General features: G+C 38.8%; 1 protein-coding gene across 4 annotated transcripts in view; it reads left to right on the top strand.

Moving 5' to 3' along the window:
• pax5 (paired box 5) overlaps window positions 1–23,012 on the top strand; it is a 158,544-nt gene that overhangs the window by 57,080 nt on the left and 78,452 nt on the right. For 3 of the 4 annotated variants that reach the window (XM_034035847.3, XM_059025908.1, XM_034035848.3), the window contains exon 6: window positions 16,163–16,338. In XM_034035847.3, coding sequence (XP_033891738.1) covers window positions 16,163–16,338 — 176 coding nt within the window. The remainder of the gene's footprint in view (window positions 1–16,162; window positions 16,339–23,012) is intronic. The other variant, XM_034035849.3, reaches the window with a different exon arrangement.

The following is a 23,012-nucleotide window of genomic DNA, read 5'->3' as shown; positions in this document are numbered from 1 at the left end:
AACTGACTTCATATTTGACTCAGCTTTGTGCAGGTTAGATGGACAGGGAGATGCAGAGAGCTGGACAGGGAGACACAGAGAGAGCTGTACAGAGTGACAGAGAGAAAGCTGGACAGGGACACAGAGAGAGCTGGACAGGGACACAGAGCTGCGCGGGGACAGAGAGAGCGGGACAGGGACACAGAGCTGCACAGAGAGCTGGACAGACACAGAGAGAGCTGGACAGACAGGACACAGAGAGAGCTGGATAGGGACACAGAGAGAGTTTTATGCAATTGAACGTGTAAAAATGGTTCCACTTCTCCCTGCATCCTCTTAATATATATATATATATATATATATATATATATATATATATATATATATATATATATATATATATATATATATATATATATGTAGGTACCAGCAGAACAGGGTAAACTTTTAGCTGTCAGAACAGAGGGCAGACCAGTAAACGCTGTCGTTTACGTGAGGATCATCTAAAACATGACAATTTCAATGGAATTTTATGAGAATTATTAAGATGCTGATTTGGAAAGACCAGGTGTAATTTTTTTACTTGGGTGCTAAAAGAAAAATTAAATAATTATTAAATAGCAAAACTGTAAATAGTTCTGATGTTGACGGCTAGAGACATTGGTACATGTTCTACAACACTGCTTTTTACGTTGTGAATGGGGGATTTTCAAAATAAATCGTTTTATGTCTATTTCTACTGCCGGTACCATTATTTATACTGTGTTCTGTTTTGCCAGTTAACTTCGTTAATCTGAAATAGTTACACTGGAAAAATAATATAACTATGTTGATGCAATATGTAAAAACACAGATGTTATGGTTGAAAACGCAGATTTTGAGATGGTATGCTTCTTACAGATGTACATTTTTAAAGGCTAGCACGACCTCTGCTCTCATTAATGGTCAAGCTAATTAGTTGTGTTCCTGGAGTATCCCAAACATTACTTTCTTTACTTTTCTTTCTTGCCGTCTTACTTTAGAAAATAATTGTCAAACATCGAAAGGCATTGTAGCTCGGTCGATACAGTATTTGTAATTCTAGCACAACGCTCTTAACTTGTTCTGTTACTTTGAAGACTCCTGCACAGATCCAATCCCATCAGTAAACAATCATGGGGGGGATTGACAAAAGGCTTGATTCCTGGTTACGGCGCGTGTCTGTGCTGAACAGTATTTTTAATACAGCTCCCAGATTGTGAGCTATGGTGCGTGAAAAAAAAACTGGAGCTTTGAGGCAACTTAACGAAAGAGCATATGGTATCTTAACTTAAAATAGCAACCCCCTATGTGAACTATTCTTATTAAGTGTATTCATGTCTATGTCACATAGCACATCACCATGTGTAATACATGTGTTATGTGTTTAATATCTATTATCTCTCACCCTTATTAAAGTTTACTTCTGCATAGCACGGTTAAAGCAAAGCAAAGTTTAGAAAAATAACATGGTTTACCTTGAAAAATATAAAGAAATGCATAGTACAGTGTATATAGATAAAGCACAAGGTAAACTGCAAAGGTAACATTTTCATAGTAACACTATACAGTAACAAATATTCTAGCAAAATGTAAAAAGAAAATGTACAAGAGGCTTCAAGTTGGCTGTATGGCAAAGGTATGTACCATTATGGTACAGTATATATGTGTTATATACTGTATTTTTCCTTGCATACTGTTCATAAATGCATTGGCAGATGTACAGTACTATCACACACCTACCTCTTTTTAAAAGGTATTAAAAACAGAATGTAAAATGCATTTTTTTAGGGCAAGCAACTGAATCTGTCACTTTTAAAATTAGACTTGTCAAATTCTTAAGCTTGTTTTTGTCAACTTTTAGTAGAATAGAACGCTGTGACTTGTCTAAAGTAGATGTTTAAAACATTATTCTAGTCAACAAAACTGTGCTTCCCGCTGAAGAGAATTTTGCGAAACAACATCATGTACTACAGCTCTTACCTGCCACTTTTCAGTGCACCTGAAAAACATTAGCAGTTTAAATGCCTAGTCCTTAGACAAATCCTATGGGGATCATTGAGTTAAATATTTTGTTCTTGTTGTGTGCAGTCTTCTTTTAATAGCCCTCATCTTAAGCAGAGTTTCTTGTTACCTTCAATGAACTGTGGCCTTTTTTGATTCAGGAACAGATATTCAAACTGAAATGACTCAATGTATTCGCAAGCACAAAAAAGCAACATATATATTTGACAACATTTTCTTTTGTTTTGTAAGTTAATTTATATATACTGTATAAAGGTTATACATTATATATATTCTAGTATGTATATCGATTTTGAAGAAATATTCAAACATGAAAAATCCAAGTTCATCCCAGCACTATTAAAATTAGCTTTGGAAAACAGCCTTCCTCAGTTTGCTTGATTTGTTCTTTAAAATAAATAAATAAATAAATAAATACATAAAGAAAGGAAATTAAATCCTTCCTGTCTTCAGGCTCCATGATAGATTAGTAAACCATGACTAAACCAATGTTTTATGTTACCATCTTTGAGCAAAGATTGCTTTATTTGCCTTGGAGCAGTTTGCAAGTTTCCAAAGTCAAGCTTCTTGTTTGAATTGAATGGAACACAGCCCCTGTTGGCATTGTTTGTGTCCTGTTCATTTTCATTGCACATTTTTCAGCTAAAGAATGCCCTGTAAAAAGCTTTGCACACTTGACACAAATTAGCATTATTGCAGATTGAGGCAACCATCATCATTATTAGTATTAGGATATAGTCCCGGTTTGGGTTTTTATAAACAAAAAAAAAAATAATAATAATAAAAATTTCCTCTTGCCCCCAAACTCCACTGTAGATAAAATAAGCCTTGTAGTCAGTGATTTACTTTGTAAAAGACAAAGCCATGTTGTTTAATTGCACTGTAATGGCAGGTTGTACAGGATATGCAATTATTTGTCCCGATTTAACACTTGTACTTGCAAATTAAAGAGCAGGGTCCTACAGCACATGAAACGGGGCACAGGAACATGGTATCTATTGCCAGCATCCTGAAACAGCTGTGAGGGGAGGGATGTATAAACACAATCCCCTATTGTCTTTCAAGACCTGCGGCCGAAACATTAGGGCTAGCAGGAGGAATGTGGTAAGCTTGTTGAGGGTGAGGGGTTAGGGGAGGTGGTGCTGCTGTGAAATGGCTGCTTTGTCTCCCCCATCACACCAACCGGGCCTGTTGGGGCCTTCTTATTAATGGGAGCCTTGGTTCTCTGTAAGAGAGCTCATTAATAGATAATGAAGTTTGGAGAGATGACACAGACAGTGCCAAGGGGTCCACAACCCCCGCTCACCCCTACCCACCACAATGAATGACTAAGCTGTTGAAAAGAGCATCCGGGGAGGGGAAGGGCCAAGGGAAGATTGGGGAAGAGGGGCATGCAAACTGCTTTTCAGTCTTTTGTTCTTCACTCCAGATTGGGCTTTGATCTGCCACAGAGCACAGCTTTTCAGATTTGGGGCTTCACCCAGGATTTATTCAGGGGCCAGTCCACGGTAAAGGGGAGGCATTAGCAATCTGACTCATAGCAACTTTCACACTTACTATGCTAATTTATGTCAAGTGCAAGGAAGCAGGGTGGTTGTCTTTTTTTAACCTTTAGGCCGCCAGGCGTTTGTTTAAGGCATGGTTGTTTTCCTCATAGACTTTTTTTTTTCATGGGGACAGAGTAAGAGAAAAAAAAAAAAAACCATTATTGTTATTTAGGGTTTTTTGTGTTTTTGTTTTTACATTATCGGATAAATTAAAATTACTGCCTGAGTTCTCTCTATGATACCAAGAAGTTTTAGTCGTTCCTCATTTGTGGCATAAAACTGGCATTCAATGCTAGATTCTATATTATAGGCCCTATTTACTACTGTATTTAAAATGATTTTACATTGAAAGAAAGTTGTTCTACAATGGAAAAACCTGATTTCCCTCAGGACTCTCTTACATCCCAATTATATTTTGGGAAATCAACTAAATTAATAATTACCATACAAAACACATGCAGATTCATGGAGCAGGTCACCAGAAGTAAAAAGAGAAGCCCCTCTTTTCTTGCCATGGTGATGTGCAGAAAAGATGTGAAGAATGCTTGAGAGATGGTCCATCCTGGCAGGATTTTTCGGGAAGCGTTCTTTGGCTCTGCTTCGGCCCCCTGTATTTCAAAATGTAATTTCAAAAATAATTTGTTGCCCATTCAGCCATGGGAATGCTGCTGCAGGGGCTGGCGATGTCAAGATGCTGCTCTGTACCAGCTAATGATAAATTAAGATTAGTATTAGAGCCTGTTTGAAATAACCCAGTAATACTGCAGTTTATGTCATATAGTTCACATCAAGAGCAATTCTTTGGTTAATTATGGGTCATTTGACCTCCCAGTTCAGGTTAACAGGATGAAATCAGCCATAAATAGATAGGTTAAATGGATGAACACTGGGACACCTGATTCCCTGGCAAAGTGTGATGTTGTCATGTTTTTTATTATTGTAACAGGGTGATGCATACTGCACACGGTGTTACAAAACAGTTAGCTGCCATTTCCTGCAGCTAAGGGAGTGGTACTTAAACACTATATGTTATACATATGTTAATATGTTGTGCACACAAGATATTATCCCGTGGCCACAAGATAGTAAGTCGTGCTCACAAGAAATGTACTGTAGATTCAGTCATGACTTTGTTTTGTTGAAGAGGTAAGCCCATTCCTTGTCCTCTGCATTTTTTTAGTAACACCCCTTTCCTATTAAAAGGGCTACATCCTGTATTTGAGCAGTTGTGCTTGAATGATGAGGTTAGTCGTTCAAGTCGTACAGCAAAGTGTAGTTAACCTGCAGTTAAATTCATGGTGCTGAAGTTTAAAAGCACCAGAACCGCAACCAGAATGTACCAGACTTGTAGGACTCGGACTCGAGTCGCATTTTTAGTGACTCAGACTCGACTCACAGCCGCAAAAGACTCAGACTCGACCTTGTGTGACTCGGACTCGAACATTTGACTCGGAGATTTTAACAAGTCCTTTTTTTAATTTTCTATTACAGAAGTAACATTATAGTTACTAGGAAACCTGTGCACAATAAAAACCCACCCAACAAAACATTATCTAATCACTGGTTAGCCCTGTTGTCTTTGCAGCCAATCATAGTAAGAATACAAAATTGGAAGTAAGGTAGGTTGTAGCGTACACACCCCCCCACTAGGGTTGCCACCTGGCCCCATAATTCCAGAACACAGTGGGATGGGTCAGGGTTTTTAAGTTGCCCTTAAACTGAAAGAAATAATTTATATCCAGTTAATTAGTAATATACAGCCCTAATTTACAGACTCTCCCAATTAAATAATAACATTGATTAGGAGTTCACGCTGTCTGGTGTCAGGAATAGGGAACGGCTTGTCAGTAATGATTTAAGTGGGAGAAGGCGATATACTATTAGAGACGATAAAGAAACTTTAAAATATATGTTTTTAAAACTTTAAAACTATTAATAAAATAAATAAATAAATATTGATGATGGTACTTATTTATTTAATTTGTTAAAAGCTATTATTGTATTGCCATGCTGCCTCGAGATAATGAATCAACAGAATCAATTTAGCAAAGGTTTAGCGCTCAATTCATGTGTTGATTTCCTTCAGTTTAAAGGCAGCTTCAAAATCCTGGTCTGTCTCACACTGTTCCGAAATTATGAGGCCAGGTAGCAACCCTACCCCCCACTCAAATCCAACTGGCTGTAAAATATGAGGCGCCGTTTCGGACAAAAGTCTGTCACATGCAGCGAGTGAAGGATCAGGTTTCTGCGCAGAGTGAATCAGGCTATGCTGTGCAGAGGCAGTCAGGCTATGCTGCGCAGAGGGAGTCAGGCTATGCTGCACAGAGGGAATCAGGCTATGCTGCAGAGAGGGAATCAGGCTATGCTGCGCAGAGGGAGTCAGGCTATGCTACGCAGAGGGAGTCAGGCTATGCTGCGCAGAGGGAATCAGGCTATGCTGAGCAGAGGGAATCAGGCTATGCTGCGCAGAGGGAATCAGGCTATGCTGCGCAGAGGGAGTCAGGCTATGCTGCGCAGAGGGAGTCAGGCTGTGCTGCGCAGAGGGAATCAGGCTATGCTGCGCAGAGGGAATCAGGCTATGCTGCGCAGAGGGAGTCAGGCTATGCTGCGCAGAGGAAGTCAGGCTATGCTGCGCAGAGGGAGTCAGGCTATGCTGCGCAGAGGGAGTCAGGCTATGCTGTGCAGAGGGAGTCAGGCTATGCTGCGCAGAGGGAATCAGGCTATGCTGCGCAGAGGGAGTCAGGCTATGCTGTGCAGAGGGAGTCAGGCTATGCTGCGCAGAGGGAGTCAGGCTATCACAGATCACCTATTTGCATATTAGATGCGCGGGTGTAGTGTGTGGAAAACAGACATAGAACTGTATTTGATTTGATAGCGGAGAGATCTTTCAGTGACAAAATTATGATATACTTAAAAACACCTAGATATTGTATTAATCAATTATTTTATTATATTAAAGAATATGTATTGCTACATTGTTGCTATATTTATTTACTGCTATATGTTGATCCACCGGTTACAGTTGGGGCCCCTAAGTGGCGTTAATCTGCCCCTGGTCCTGGACAGTTATAAGGTAAGAAAAATGCATTTAATTGAATAAATGTACTACTAGTTGTCTAACAAATGTATTGTTTATTATTATTATTATTATTATTATTATTATTATTATTATTATTATTATTATTATGTACAAGTGAAAAGTAATGACTGTCTTAAATACACCAGTCACATGGATAGCTTGCAATAAAACACGTTTGCTTATTTACTTTAGTGTTCACTATTGTGTGTGGCTAAATTTGTTATAGTGATGTTGAGGTTGTCACTGCAAGTGTCTTTATGGTACTTTGTATTTTATTGTTTGACACACTCCAAGTCGCTTTGGATAAAGGCGTCTGCTAAATGTCTAATAATAATAAATAATAATAATAAATAAACAGTACATTTATTCTATGAAAGGCATTTTTCTTCCCTCATAACTGTCCAGGACATATGCTAAAGTTGACAGAATCCTTGCATGCTCTTCGAGTAGACGATGTAGATGATCAAATGCATTAAAATCACTTGTATGTAACACCTGTTGAACCTGTTCTAAACAGTTGTTCATCTCCAAAAAATATACATTCAGAGCCTCGATATTGGCCATAAAATGACCAATGGCACACGACAACAATATTATTTATGACTAAATGCATAGCCACTTTTCTTGTTTGTTTATGACGATATCATTGTTTTCCTTTGTGACCATTCGTAAAGCAGACCCCTCTGCAGCATAACCTGATTCCTCCCCCACCACGAGCAGCTATCGTAGACCATTTTTTTTTTTTTATTAAATTCTATGGAATAAATGATGTCAACATGGCAAACAATAAGTACTTACCGTATTTCTCTTTACTACATTAAATCGTGTTCTAAGTTGTTTTTTTAAAACAATATAGAAATACATTTCTAAAACTGCATTCTTGAAAAATACGCAATTTAATTTTTAGTTTACTGAAAACAAAAACGAATGAAAAATAATAATCATATAAGTTATAATCATACTTTTAGAGCTTCTTAATTCATATCAGAAAGTCGCTGTGTGATTAAATATTCTGTGTTTTGCTTCTAATCTACACTTGTTCCCACCTCACGCCATCACTGCTTGCAAGCAACGTCAATGAATTCACCTAGCAAAATTTAGTCGAAAATTGCCTACCGTCAAACAGGCAGATATATCAGACTGATAGGACAGAAGGACTGATTGGTAGCAAAAAAACAAACAAAAAAAAAAAAAAAACACTACAGAATAACTTAATACCACTTAATTTACCAAAATGAAAATGATTTATTATGGGTGCGAGAAAAACACCCAACTCCGCCATGCTTAGTAGCAGCCAGCCGTCACTCAGGACTGGCTGTGATTGGCTTAAAAATGTCTGGATGGCGCGCAGCCGGTTAGCGAACACGGTGATCATGTGATCAGCGCGCATGTGCCAAGACAACAAAGGCTATAAGAATGAGCAGCAAGCTTCGGCTCCTCTCAGTCTTGGATCGTGTTTTAGTTTGCAGAAATGTTTAAGTTGTTTAAAGTTCACAAATCGAATTATCTTTGTCTAACTTTAAATTAATGTTATTTGTCTTATTTGTTCAACTTCGTTCTTTTCACACTTTTAATCTGCGTTTATTTTGCGCCGTCTTTCACTTTTTCTCTGGAGGCTGCTGCCCTTCAGCAGTGCTTTAATTTAAGGTCAGTAATAGCTTGCTGTGTTCAGCAATTTTTCTTTTTTTTTTTTGTTGTTAATTTACCGACCACTGCTGCCTGTTTTGGGGTAATCGGTTATTAAATATATCGTACAGTATATTTGTATTATTTTAGTATTATTTATATAATGTTTTATATTCTTTTTTAAAATCTTGTTGATAGCTGCGTCAGGCTCGACAGTGCTTCTACCACTGAGGTTGGCCCCCTGGACCCCACCCCCTCACCTGCATCTGAGGTGTGAACACCCAAAAACGTTGTCCACCAGCCGCCGCTGGCAAATACATAAACATAATGTTTTTGTGTAAAAGAGAAAAGATAAAAAAAATACACGATCTGAAATCAAATGAACTGAAGCACAATCTCGTAAATGCATCATTGTATTACAGACTTAATACAAGTGCAAATGCAATGAAAGTGAAACAACGTTTCTGTTTTGCAAAACAAATAATACAAATAATATTAAATTTAAGAACACAGTATATATACAGTTCCGTAGTCAAAGCAGATGCTATAGTCAGAGGTGAAAGTAACTTTAATTTCTTACCTGTGTAATGTTATTTTCTGGTACACGTTAAAAAGTGGTACTCTGTGCTTGCTCACACATGCCTAAACAACTTCCGCTAAGAAAACAGGGAAGCACCCATTCAAATATGGCATGTTATGCTGTTTTCGGTTGTTTACATCTTTTTTAAAATTCTATTGTGCAGTTACACAGCGCTTCCTCCGAATTCACAAGCAAAGCCAACGCGGACGAGACAAGCTTCAGTACAAATACAAGCTACAGTAATGCCATAGCGCAGCATGAGGCACACGGTGCCAGTTCGCTTCCGGGCTGTGCAAAGACAAGCAAAGTAACCTGAAATGAGAAGTCATTTATACTTGCAGAACCGATTAGCCAACAGCATGAGTGGATTGGCACCTCACTTCATGCAGATTAACGTTTGTCCCCAGTTTTGAGTAGCAAACTGCTAATTGATATTTTTTCTGCTAGAGGAATTGGACCTTCTCAGAGTGTTAAAGCTCGCATTGTCATGACTTAGTAACATGCTGTGACCCAGAAGACTCTGCCTTTAATCTAAATTAGTAACAGATATCTGTTGTATCGAAGACGCAACACACAGTCAGTTTGTATGTAGGCTTTAAGGCGATCCAGCAACAACAAAACCACCTTCCGTTCTCATTCTCCTTCCTTCTCTACCACATTAGACTGTATGTAAACAGCACCATCTATGGTAACTATTTGTAATATAACTCACTATACCACAATATCATATTTAAAATAAAAATACATGTTTGCTATAACCTGTGTTTCTTTACAAAATGCACATCTGAGACCTATATATTGAATGGAAGTGCAAAGTAGCTCAGATGTATGGAATTATTTTGATAGCTGCAATTTCTTTAATAAACTCACGTGAGAGATTATCCTGTTATCTGTTACACAGAAAGTGAACGTATAGTGTAGTTGCAGAGGAAATGGGCTTTACTTTGAGTCAAAGTGAGAATATTATTATTATTATTATTATTATTATTATTATTATTATTATTTATTTCTTAGCAGACGCCCTTATCCAGGGCGACTTACAATCGTAAGCAAATACATTTCAAGTGTTACAATAGCCTGTAATACACAATATTGTGTGGTCCAGTGGTTAAAGAAAAGGGCTTGTAACCAGGAGGTCCCCGGTTCAAATCCTACCTCAGCCACTGACTCATTGTGTGACCCTGAGCAAGTCACTTAACCTCCTTGTGCTCCGTCTTTCGGGTGAGACGTTGTAAGTGACTCTGCAGCTGATGCATAGTTCACACACCCTAGTCTCTGTAAGTCGCCTTGGATAAAGGCATCTGCTAAATAAACAAATAAACAAAATATTAACAAGAAAACTATAAAGGGCACTTATGGTACATATAAGTAAAGTGGTTCTGTTTATAAGAATGACCTATCAAGGACACAGAGTATCTCTGACTAACCAGGTGGAGGAATGGCAAAAAAAGAGTTCACAAAACTAAATAAATCATGTCGCAGCACAGAAAGAGGGGAGAGGAGAAAATGAACTGACACTAATATTTGTAATTTAATTGATATTTGGCAGCAGGAAGCCAATCAGTATAAGTAAATTGACATTCCATGATAAAAATGATCTCTTAATGGGATACTTTCCCCCCACTGTTATGGCAGGCTGAATACATGTTGACAGGCTGAGGGAAGCAGTGCGTTTCAGCACGTTTACTAGGTACAGCAAGGCAAGCCTCCTCGCTGCCGGGGGTTTCTCTTCCTGAGCTGCAGCTGACTTTTTATGGCATCTGTCTCGTCTCCCGGAGAGAAGGCAATTAGCAGTTTTGCACTGATTGTCGCTCCAGCCAACACCGGCCATGGGAACATAATTAATGACTCTATTTGTTCGAGTACTGCTGAGAACAATTGAGTTTGTTATGGTAACAACTGATGCCAGCTTTTCCCCATGACTCAAGAGAGGTGTTTAAGCCTGCAGTCCAGCAGCCTGTGCTAGGCAGCATAACAGATGATCTGCCTGCCCCAATAGTGTGTTGGCAAATTAAGTGTCAATAAACTTACGTTTTTCAGGGTCTGCACTGACAAAACTAGTGTAGATGAGTGAATGTGTGTGGCTAGGGAGCGTTAATAAACTGATTTTAGTACTGAGGCTTTTACACATTTTTATTTTTTTGGTTTAATCACTTGGAGCTATGCTGATATTGCACTGTTTGTACCTATTTCTTTTGAATTCTTAAAAGTGAACCCAATAATTCTGATAAAACAGTCTACAATATTAAAATGCCTTTTTGCAAACACAGTTTGCAAAACCATCTTAAAGATACAGTGCCCAACATGCAGTTGTTTGATGAGATATAATTCCTTTTGTATTAAATTCTTCTGTGGTTTAACACTTGATGCACTCAACTTGATCATAAATCATATCTTGCTAATGCTTACATTTCACAAAGGTAGTTTAAACTGTAGGGTACAGGCTTCCTCCCCCTTGAAACCTGTTTGCCACTGACTCAATGAGTGAAACATGCTCTTGCTACTCTTTGCAGTAACAGAAGATAACGCATGAAATGTTACAGCTCAGGAAGCAAAACAGAAATGTATTTTGTTTTGTAAATGTTCTATAGCAGACACCTACATAACTGTTATTTCAACCAACTTATTAAGTACAGATCTTCTTTAATATGTTACATTATTTTTGTAACCGATTTGAACTCTATACCTTTAAAGCACATAAAGCAATGTCTGACACCACCTTCGAGACCTTGTTATTGTCATACCTGAGATCTCTCGGGTATGACAATAATATCTCTCACAGCTTTTTAGTGGCCAGCCTCCTCCTCTTGTTAATGGTGACAATTTGGGCACTAGTGTTTAGTCCTGAAGCTTGTTTGACTTGTGTGTGTTGATTAATCAGCAGCCTGAATGTTGTATCTCTCACTCCTGTGAATTAAAATGCAATTGCTATGTCTGCTAAGAAATAAATAATAATAATAATAATACAAGTCACACCAGTAATTTGAGCTCCCTCATTGCCAGCAGAGACTCAAATGACTTAAGCAAAGTTAAGATCACCTCTGGGGGTAATCAAGCCACAGACATTGCTTTGATAAAAAACAAAAACCTTGAACATTAGTGTGGCAGGGTAGCATTACAGTCAAGGCTGGTCAGTGGCAAGAAAGCAAACCCAGAGTCAGAATCAATCAATCAGTCAATCAATCAATCAATCAATCAATCAATCTTTATTTTATATATCGCCTTTCATAGTGGACCACCATTACAAAGTGCTTTACAAGATGCAGTAACAACAAGAAAATCCATAATACTTTAAATACAGAGAAATGCATAATATACAGTAAAAAAAGCATAAAACATTAAATACAGTGGAAAGTGCATAATACATGAAATAGTAGCAGCAACACAGGAGCTAATAGCAGATATCAGGCTTAAAGAGCATGGAAAGCAAGAGAAGCTGCAGTTAAAGTGCTGTTACGCACGTTTATTAAACAAACACAAAACAAAACAAGAACAATGAAACAAAGGCACGGGGGCCAAAATAAAAGGTTCAAACAAAACAATTCATCAATTTCAAATACACACACCTCTGCTATTCAGGCTGGGCAATGGCCTTCACTGAATTATCTTTCCACTCCTTCCCCAAACAAAGGATTTCTCCCTGCTGTTATAACATGTGGCTGGGTCTTAATTGATGATCAATTATTCAATTAAGACCCAGCCATTTTCCACACATGTATTGACAGACAAATAAAACAAACCCCACACTATTTACATCAGCAGGGCTTCCGCCCTGCCACAATTTGTATGTTTCACCTGATTTTATATGTAGAATTTACAGCCATACCCAGAAATGAACCATGGACACAGATGACAGACATAGCCTTGTTAGACCATGTACATGTGAATAACATTGGGTTTTGACATTTATAGTGAGCAACAGTGTCACAGGTACCATGGCGATAACTACGGTTTTTCTTGGAGAAAAAAACAAAAAAACATTTATTCTCTGTGTGTGTTCCTCCAGTGCAGCAGCACCAGCATATGTGTTTCTAGGCTGTTCTGTCTCTTGGAGTGTTATTAGAAATGAGAATAAGGACATTTGTGAAAACATAACTGTTTTGTACACATTACTGAAAAGAACGTAATACAGAAACACAGGGATGTACAAAACAGCTAAGTTAAGAGCAGGATTTGGTAAATTAAAACATTAAAGAAGGGTCACACTGTCAAAAAGATTTGAGCAATCCATCTTGTGGTGAACTTGGAGGGCATTGTCTCCTCAATCAACTGTTTCCATAATTTGGGGTTATGTAATGTACTATGTGAAGATTTGGCATGCAGATACCAATTTAAAATGAATATCGATTCTCCATACAATTGAATTCCATGAAGAAAAAAAGAAATAAAAATAACTGGTGTTTGTACTAGGTAGATTTTAAAAGAATATTAAATACATTATTATCCAATAAATTAGCTTATTAAATTAACTAAGGGAGAATCTTAATAAATGGCAGTGGCTCTGCAGCCTAAGCCCCATAAGTCGTTTATATATAATAGTCAAATAAAAGTAATTAGTCGGATTCCCTTACTTCCATGTAAGATATAGCTTTATCTAGTGCTGTGTTAGATAACTGGGTGCTGCAAGAGAAAGCGCTGAGTAGTTTGTTAAAAAAATAAATAAAAAAATCCAAACACACACGCAGGCAGGCAGGCACTGTATTTGAAGAGTGCTGATCTTTGTATATCCAAGGAGCGGCCCGAGTGTATCTAACAGGTCAAGCTTTGAAATGAAGAAGCAATAAGCCAGTGAAATGGTACTATCACTGCTACATGATTGATCAATTGAATTCTATCAGAGAGAGTGGACAGTGAGATTAACTTGGGCCTGATGGGTTCAATGAGTTAAAGCATGATGTTCATTTCAGCTTCATTTCACCAGTCTTTGCTCGTGAAATTGGTCAATCAATAGAGGTTGGAGATCATATATATACCGGTGACCATCTTCCAGGGGAATATAATCTAGTGCCGTCAGCCCCCTTGACTCCTGCAGCCCTGGCAGGGTAATGGAGGCTCTGCAGAGACTCTATCAGAGCCCCTGAAATGGCCTGATATATATCTCTTCAAAATGAAACGTATTTTTGGATCTCTTCTGATTTATCTTTTTTCTCCTGTCATCTTGGGTTTGATTTACAGTGAAACTGTAACTTGGAGAACTATAATGATCTTTCGTGATCATTTTGCTGCATTGAAAAGCTTGAGATTTTTTTCTGTTTTGGTTTTCGTGGGCTTCATTGAAAAGACCATTATGATATAATATAAAACACTTAAAAAGCCCAAATGATTTTTTTTCTCTCTTTGCAGTTTGATGGTGCTGTGCGTTATAACTGGAATGCTTTGGCCTGTACCAGTTCAAATATGAGTTACAGATGGATATCCATCTGTGCAGGCATTTACACCAACACACACATATTCCTATACAGTATATGCATATTGAGTACTGGCTGAGATTGCATTTTAGTTATGGTGTCACTCTCATTATAGAGGTTTTAAGGAAGTATTAAATAACAAAAGAAAAAATATCTGAGATAAAGATAATTGATGTGTATCAGTCTTTCAGTAACCCTTGCACAAATACATTTTGGGGGGTTAAATGAAGAATGCATGGCCCTCCTAGTAGTTATGTATTAGTAGTAAGTGGATAATATTTGTGAGACCAGTGAAGTATTTCTTAATAATTATTTTGCATGTATTTGCATCAGCAATACAGACAAGCAGTAAGCAAGGGGTCTGAATCATGCAAAATGGGCAACACATGCCCCAACCCCAGTCATTCTGAATGTAATCATTGGTTCCCATACTCGTGGGAAGGTAGTAGAAGTTAATACTAGAAGGTATACTATTGTAGACATCTATATGATATGTGAATAAATATAGCACTTGTTATGAGTTATAATGTATGTATACATATTGGAAATAAGTCATCCCCAGTTGTTTCAGCTCAGCAGTAACTCAAGTTAGAGGTCAGATAATTTTATCTGCAGTCTTATCTGTTTTTTCATTTTCACTGTTTTTTATGTGTTCTTGATTGGATGTTTGAACTTTTGCTTATAATAACTTCTAAAAGCTTTATTGGATTAATCTGAAATGTGTATACAGCTTTTAAATGGGAGACAAGCTCAGCTGAAGATTGTTCCCCCAAAACACAGACAAAACTACATGCTATTATTAGATATACAGGCGTAATCATTTGTGAGTGCACATTGTTGTTAGACAAACCCCCTTCAAATTTGCATAGATTTTACTACATGGAAATTGATTTGTAGCTGCTCTTCAAAAGGTGGCTGTAAATGGACATGTATGGTGCTACTCTATAGTGATGCACATACAGAGACGATAAGAGATAAAGGATCAGAGAAAAGGCTGCTGGAACTAGATTCTGGTAGAAAAAGTATTTCAAACCATTTACTTCTAAAACCTTTTATTTTTTATTTGGTTCCTACCCTAAGTGCCCCAAGTTTCCTGGCTTTTGTTATATCACAAAATGGAGTGAGGTAACCAGTGGAGTACCACAGGGATCAGTATTAGGTCATGTGTTCTTCCTAATCTACATTAATGACTTAGATTCTGGTATAGTAAGTAAACTTTTTAAATTTGTAGACGACACAAAAATAGGAGCGGCAAACACCATTTCAGCAGCAAAAGTCATTCAAAATGATCTAGACAGCATTCAGAACTGGGCAGACACATGGCAAATGACATTTAATATAGAAAAGTGTAAGGTACTGCACGCAGGCAATAAAAATATCCATTATAAATATCATATGGGAGATACTAAAATTGAAGAAGGAATCTATTTAAAAGATCTAGGAGTTTATGTTGACTCAGAAATGTCTTCATCTAGACAATGTGGGGAAGCTATAAAAAAAAGGCCAACAAAATGCTTGTATATATAGTAATGTTAAAACTGTACAATGCATTAGTAAGACCTCATCTAGAATATTGTGTTCAGTTCTGGTCACCTCACTAAGAAAATAGGAAGCACTTTTTTACACAGAGAATTGTGGGAGTCTGGAACCAACTCCCCAGTAAAGAAGCTGCTTATAATGAGATTCTGGGATAAATAAGCTACTAACAACCAAACGTGCAAGATGAGCCAAATGACCTCCTCTCGTTTGAAAACTTTCTTATGTTCTTAAACTAAACATGCCCGGATTTTAATACATGATAATGCTACCTTAAAAGCTGACCAACCAATCCACAAAATCCATTGACCTGAAGTGCTAAACATGAAGTCACACTAACATCCCCTTGCTTTTCTTTGTAAAGGTATGCAAGAATCCCCACTTTCCAATGGCCACCCGCACCCAGGCAGGGACTTCCTGCGGAAACAGATGCGAGGAGACCTCTTCACACAGCAGCAGTTAGAGGTACTGGACCGAGTGTTTGAAAGACAGCACTATTCTGACATCTTTACAACCACTGAGACCATCAAACCAGAGCAGGTAAGGGAAAGATTACTCAGCTGCAGTCTTCTTTCTTTGACCTGAGGCCTCTTTCTCTCTTGGTTTACCAACCTGTTCCCTTTTGTACCAGGCCACTGCCTGCTTTTGCTAAAAGATTCTTCCACTTTGAATCTACTGTGGGGGTGTTACGATGACAACCTGGCCGCATATTCTTTTATTTGTTTGCCAGTTGTATAATATTTAAATTGGTAAAACAAGTAATTACATAATACTCATTATTAACCTATGACACAATACACTGCAAATTGGCGAACATCACTGATGAAGGCATCAACCAAAACATTTGTCAAACTGATTGTAAGGAATATCTAGAATGATAAGTAGATGTAGTGACTGAGCATTCAACCCCAGCCTCCAGGTTCAGAGACCAATCAATCTGTCTGCAGTGCCAAAAGCGCTGGGCTCCATTTGTGGAGCAAACAGAAGTGACTTTATATTACTCAACTCAGTCAGTTACTGGAGAGTTAGTTAAAAACCCCACCCAAAGCTCTTTCTTGAGTATACACAATCACTTGACATCCACACAAACCAGTCTGTGTGTAGGGGGGTTGCAATGGTTTTCAGGAATAAATTAAGATATTATTTTGAGAATGGCACTTTTATTTCAAACAAACATCTCCCAAAGTAAAAGTATACGCAGAGTGTAACCACAACTAAACATTGTGCGCCAGAGGTGCCGTCCAGGATAAAAACAGGTGGGAAGGCCACAATGTTGGACAAATAGATCTGGGCATAAAATTGCAAAACACAAAATTCCAACCACTGATTCAATTACTAGATGCATGATACTGTACAAAATGCAAACATGTTGTGGAATGTGTTTCCCTTCATTCCCCAGTTGATTTGTAGTGCTGGGAAGAATTTTTTTTCATGTTGGAATAGTCTTTCAAAATTTAAAGTATATTCAAAAATCCTTTCATTTTGAATTAGCCAGAAAGCAAAAGTATAATTTGGACCATATTACAGTAAAAAAAAAAAAAAACAACAAAAACAACAAAAAAAACTCTCCTGTTAAAAAAAACCAGTAAATTACATAAAGGAGAGAAACACTGTTCTGCACACTATAATGAGTTGTTGATTTGAACTGTCATTTATAAATTCTGTTTTATGAAAGAATGTGAACATTGTAATTTTGCCACTGAATACATTGCAGCACAATTTATTTGACCCAGGACATTTGAATGGAACAACTGTGGTAACCCAGTAAAATAAAAACTTAATATCATGCTGATAGATGTTACAATTTTACTTTTCTGATTTAAAATGGTAATTTCTCTTAGACTTAGGTGTGCAGAAGCTGGTAAACATCAATATTGTTAAATGCCTAAAATAAGGATAAAAGAAGAGTGATGTACCCTCGACAATCACCTGCATTTTTAGTAAAAGCCACCACACTTAACTGAAACATTTAAACTCCATTCTCTCACCAGGTAATTTAGAAGAGGAAAATGCCTAAAACTGGTACTAGAGAGAGAAAAAAATGAATTTCTCTTTACAGCCAGTGCAGCCTGCCACATATTTACTCTCAGCAGACTATTAAGCACCACCAGGCTATTAATTTGGCTTTTGACTTTATTTGAGCCCATAAAAAGTGCACAGTTGTCAACTGGAGTTAATTTTAATTTCCTTTCAATCACAGTAAATTATTCAGGTGATAAATCAGCTGGGGAAGTCTCTCGACTGTAATAGAAACCCTAATTTCTGGTTAATTATCCAGCCCATTGCTGCCAACAGATCAATAGCACAACAAAATAGGGTTGGGAGAAAAAAGCAGCAGAGGACGGAGGGCTGCACAGCTGGGGTGGGAGTGACACGGAGATGACCCTTGGATTTGAAGGGTCCTGGAAGGTTAAACTGAAGAGAGGTCAGCTGAAGAGGGTACTTGTCTTTTTTTATAAAAACGATTAAGCAGGCAGCCTTGCCAGGGTCCTGTCTACACAGTTCATCATTCTAGTTTCATATTTTTGACTCAAAACGGAGTTGCAAAAGCTTGGATAAAAAAAAAAAAATCTCAACTTCAGTGAATATATGTTGATATGGATTGCGAGGACAATAAAATATGTTACAGTTTTGGTAATTACCAGTAAAATAACTGATTGGAAAATGCCCTATAAAGTACATTAAATTACAGTCGCCACTAATATAATAATTAACTGTCTATGTGAGGGAAGCTCGGCTTCATATACAACATATTCTATGATTCTCTTAGGTCAAGTTCAATTGTGAATAAATACAAGAAACATTGTAATTGGAATTTTATAACGCTACCGCTGCTACTGCGGCTTTATTTAAAAACTCATATCTCGGTGACCATTTGAGGTAGTGGCTTTGTATTTGTAAGCTTTTATAAACACTGCACACTTAACATGTGACCTTGACATTGACCTCTCAACCTATATGGCTGCCATATTGAGGTTGTGAGACTTTTTAGGTTTGAGCCCGATACAGACCACATGCTTTGTCTTCACATTTCTTGCCCAACTAAATTATGCGACTCTCACAATCAAGTTCCATTCCATGTGGTCCAGTAAACAGTATCAACAGTTAATTTGCACTTGGAAAAGGAGGGTTTTAATTAACGAAAGACTATAACTCACCTTGAAACAGAAATTTAACAGACCGCAGCTGTGACGTCAACGATACAAAGACTACCTAGATAATTCAATATTTGTAGTTATGAAAATATTTTAGACTTGTATATACTTGTGGTTATGAATGAGAGTTGTTCACTTGTTTTAACAATTTGTAAGCTTAAGCCCAGAACACACTGCCAGATGATATTGCAGGAAGGGATGCATGGAGGCATAAAGTACAGTGGCAATGGGGCGAATCAATAGGCGAAAAGATAAGGGATAGGGTTATTTATGACTGTCATGCTACTTGAATACTGCATATGGAAGGCCATCAGCGACAAAAAACGCATTGTGTAGATAACATTTCAAATATTCGCTACACGTACTCATTTAGACCAGTCGGAGCACAGAAATGATTACGTGTACCAATTTTAATTGGTACTTGTTCTAAAAGAATGACACGAGCTACCTATTTTCCCACCTTGGTGTCTAGCCATTTTACATTAGTGACTTGTCATGACAACGTATTCTCATGGAATCGCTTCTTATGCACAACGTAATTGGCACAGTAGCCAATAACCATTGGTGTATCACTTAGACAATAAGACATCAATTTAAAATAAGGAATATTGGAAATATGGCGGCGAGAGATTTTCTTCTGCGCTGCAAGCATACATTTGCTGAATGCAGCTGTCTCATTGAGGTTTGGCATTTCATTTGTTATTTTACGTGACGTGGTCCTGGCCCGGACCTTGTTTATGATCAAGTATAATACATTTGTTAATAATTGTTGTCTCTCGGTTTCCTGCTTTACCGACAAAAATAGTAAGGGTCATCACAATATTATTATTATTATTATTATTATTATTATTATATAATTTTATTTTGTATAACGCCGGGGGCGTTTCATTACAATATTTGCCAGAAGCCCTGTCGACTATTGAGACCCAGCGTTTATTATGTAACATCACTTACATTTTCAAATACTTCAGATGCAATCCTGGAAACGCACTAACAACCTTATAGCATTAACACAACTAAATTGCAACATTCCAGCAAAATCGTTAAAAGGTTGTGTCAGTGGGTATTAAGCAACAGTTTATTTTATTTTATAACACAATGCCACTGTATTGTTTGTACACCCCCAAAGTATAAAGCAAAAGTAAACAAGGATATGCAAAACGTTAGAAAATGAACAAGCAGAACGAATTTGCATTGAAAAACTGAAGTGCATCTACCACTGTTAATAATAATAAAAACAATAAAATCCACTAAAAAGACCACATCAAGTATGACGCGCATGTATTATTATTCATAACTCGTCGTTTAAAAAAGACCCGGCGATTATTGGAAGTTTTACGGTGACAGAAATAATAATAATAATAATAATAATAATAATAATAATAATAATAATAATAATAATAATAATAATACAGCAAAAGTAAACGCATATAAAAAAACATTGTATAAACAAACAGAAGTTAAAAAACTGGAAAGGCAAGTTTAAAAAAGTATGTTTTGAGACGGCTTTTAAAAATATTCAAAGGCTCAGATTCCCTGATCATTGTTGGAAGAGCGGAAATGTGAAGCGACATTTCATTTTCATTGGATCATTTTGCACACGTACTATTTTCTTTCAATTCATTGGTTCTTATTTCATTTCTAAAGAACTGATTGACCCCAATTTGTACGTTAAGTTATCTACATACATGTACATTCTGCAAGACAAAATGCACAATTTTAAATGAAGTTTACAAATTAAACACAACATAGATATTCACATTATTTATTTATTTCATTGACATTTGGCTGCTGCTCGCAGGTGAGAGGGCTGTCTCGCTGTACGCTAGTTGTTTCCATAACGGCGAATTCTGCTTCCATTCATTTTTCTTGATTTTGTTAACATGCATTTTGATTAACGAGTTACCCGTATTTAGTCATTGAGACAGGAAGTGATGTACGTGACCTGCGACAAAGCTTAACGAGAAATGCGTTCAGAACGACCTCATCGACTCAATTTCAAAGCATTAACGGATTGATTTAAGAAACACATTTAGTTTGAAAATAACTTGCTACTAAAGCTCTCGATACTATACCACGTGTTCGATACAATAACACTTTTTTTTTTAATCCTGCCAAGTGTGTTTTATTATTATTATTATTATTATTATACAAACCATTTTTATGAGAGATCCTTTGACTGCAACTGGATAGTCACAGGCCAAATTGAACCAATCCTAAAGTTTCAAATGTTTTTTTTTTTTTTTTTTTTAATACACTTTTTCACTAAGTTAAACATGAGTTAATTAATTTGGAAAGTGGGTATTGTCTGTGTGTGTGTGTGTGTGTGTGTGTGTGTGTGTGTGTGTACATATATCTATATATATCTATACAGACACGTTGGTTTCTCGTTCCAAAAGCTTTATTCAACATTATTAGTCACACGCACAGCTCCTTGTCAGCTGCTCCGGAACCATGGCAACCACTACACAACCACCCAACAGGGAGTCGCAGAGTCTTTTATAATCCCGTTCCCCCCCCCTCCCCCCCCCCCCGCTACTCTATTCAAAATTTACACATCCCATTGGTCCTCAGCCACACACTTCGGGCCAATGGGAACACACTGAACACATGAACACACAGTGATTTACAGATGGGACCAATCACAGGGGAGACACAGACCACAGACTAGAGACACAGACTACAGACTACACGACTGATACAGTGGGAAGGACCAATGACAGGCTAGGGTCACACAGCAACAGAGACAGAGTTAAACAGTTGCGGGAAATACAGAGGGGGAAGGGAACACAATTACAAACAACGGGAACGACATAAGGCACACACAGCACGTAAACACGCATACACAGTACAGTACAACACAAATGCACAGATCGTTACACTGCCCTCACCTTAGTCTCTTTTTGTCCCCAAAAAGTCTGCAGGGCGCAATGCAACTCGTAGCTGCAATCGGCCACCTCCTCTCTTAAAACAGAGCCCTTCTCCCCTCATGTCCGGTTTTTCCCCTCCAGATTCTTGTAAGGAGGTAGCGGGCAGCGCTGTGATAGAGGCGGTCTCTTCTCCTCCTTCTGCCAGGCTGGGTCTTTGGTCATGGGCGTCCGTTTAACCCCTCTGGTAACCCCGGGGCTTCTGTAAGGGGGTGCCCGTTTAACCCCCTTCCTACCCCCAAAACCCGAGTGTCTTTTGCCCCGTCGGGTCTCCTTTAAAAGTGGTGGCAGTGCTGTCAGTTGCGCGGTGCACTCCAGCAGGGACAATGCTGGCAGTAGCAATGCCGACGGTGGCGTGGGACCCTCCGGCGCTTGCAGCGGGCAGCTTGGCAGTGGTGGCACGGGACAGTCAGGCGGCGGCTCCGTGCAGTCAGGCGGTGGTGCTGGGCAGTCAGGCAGTGGTGCTGGGCAGTCAGGCGGCGGTGCTGGGCAGTCAGGCGACGGCTCTGTGCAGTCAGGCGGCGGTGCTGGGCAGTCAGACGGCGGCTCTGGGCAGTCAGGCGGTGGTGCTGGGCAGTCAGGCGGCAGTTCTGGGCAGTCAGGCGATGGCTCTGTGCAGTCAGGCGGTGGTGCTGGGCAGTCAGGCGACGGCTCTGGGCAGTCAGGCGGTGGTGCTGGGCAGTCAGGCGGCAGTGCTGGGCAGTCAGGCGACGGCTCTGTGCAGTCAGGCGGCGGTGCTGGGCAGTCAGGCGGCGGCTCTGGGCAGTCAAGCGGTGGTTCCGTGCAGTCAGGCGCTGGTGCTCTTGCTTGGTGGGGGGCGGGAGTTTGTACTGTCGGCCGTCACCGCTCCTGCTCTTGCCTCGCACCCTCTGGAGGAGCCCTTGAAAGGGCTGGCACATGCTGGGGAACAGGGGGTTGCACTGGTGACTGTCGCCACTCCTGCTTCCTGCTCGCGCCCTTTGCAGGAGCCCTTGAAAGGGCTGGCGCTTGCAGCGGCTCCTCTCTCCCTTGCAGTCAGTCCGGCAGCATCTCCCTCTCAGGCAGTGGGGACGGCGCCGGCTCCCATGTTTGCCTTCTGGGATGGCTGCCCCTCTTCCGCTTTTGCTTTCGGGCAGGCAGCTCTTCTCCCTCT

This window comes from Acipenser ruthenus, chromosome 1 (assembly GCF_902713425.1).
Source record: "Acipenser ruthenus chromosome 1, fAciRut3.2 maternal haplotype, whole genome shotgun sequence".
Taxonomy (NCBI): Eukaryota; Metazoa; Chordata; class Actinopteri; order Acipenseriformes; family Acipenseridae; genus Acipenser; species Acipenser ruthenus.
Note: the sequence above shows the minus strand (reverse complement) of the source record. Positions and strands in the feature narration are given on the sequence as shown.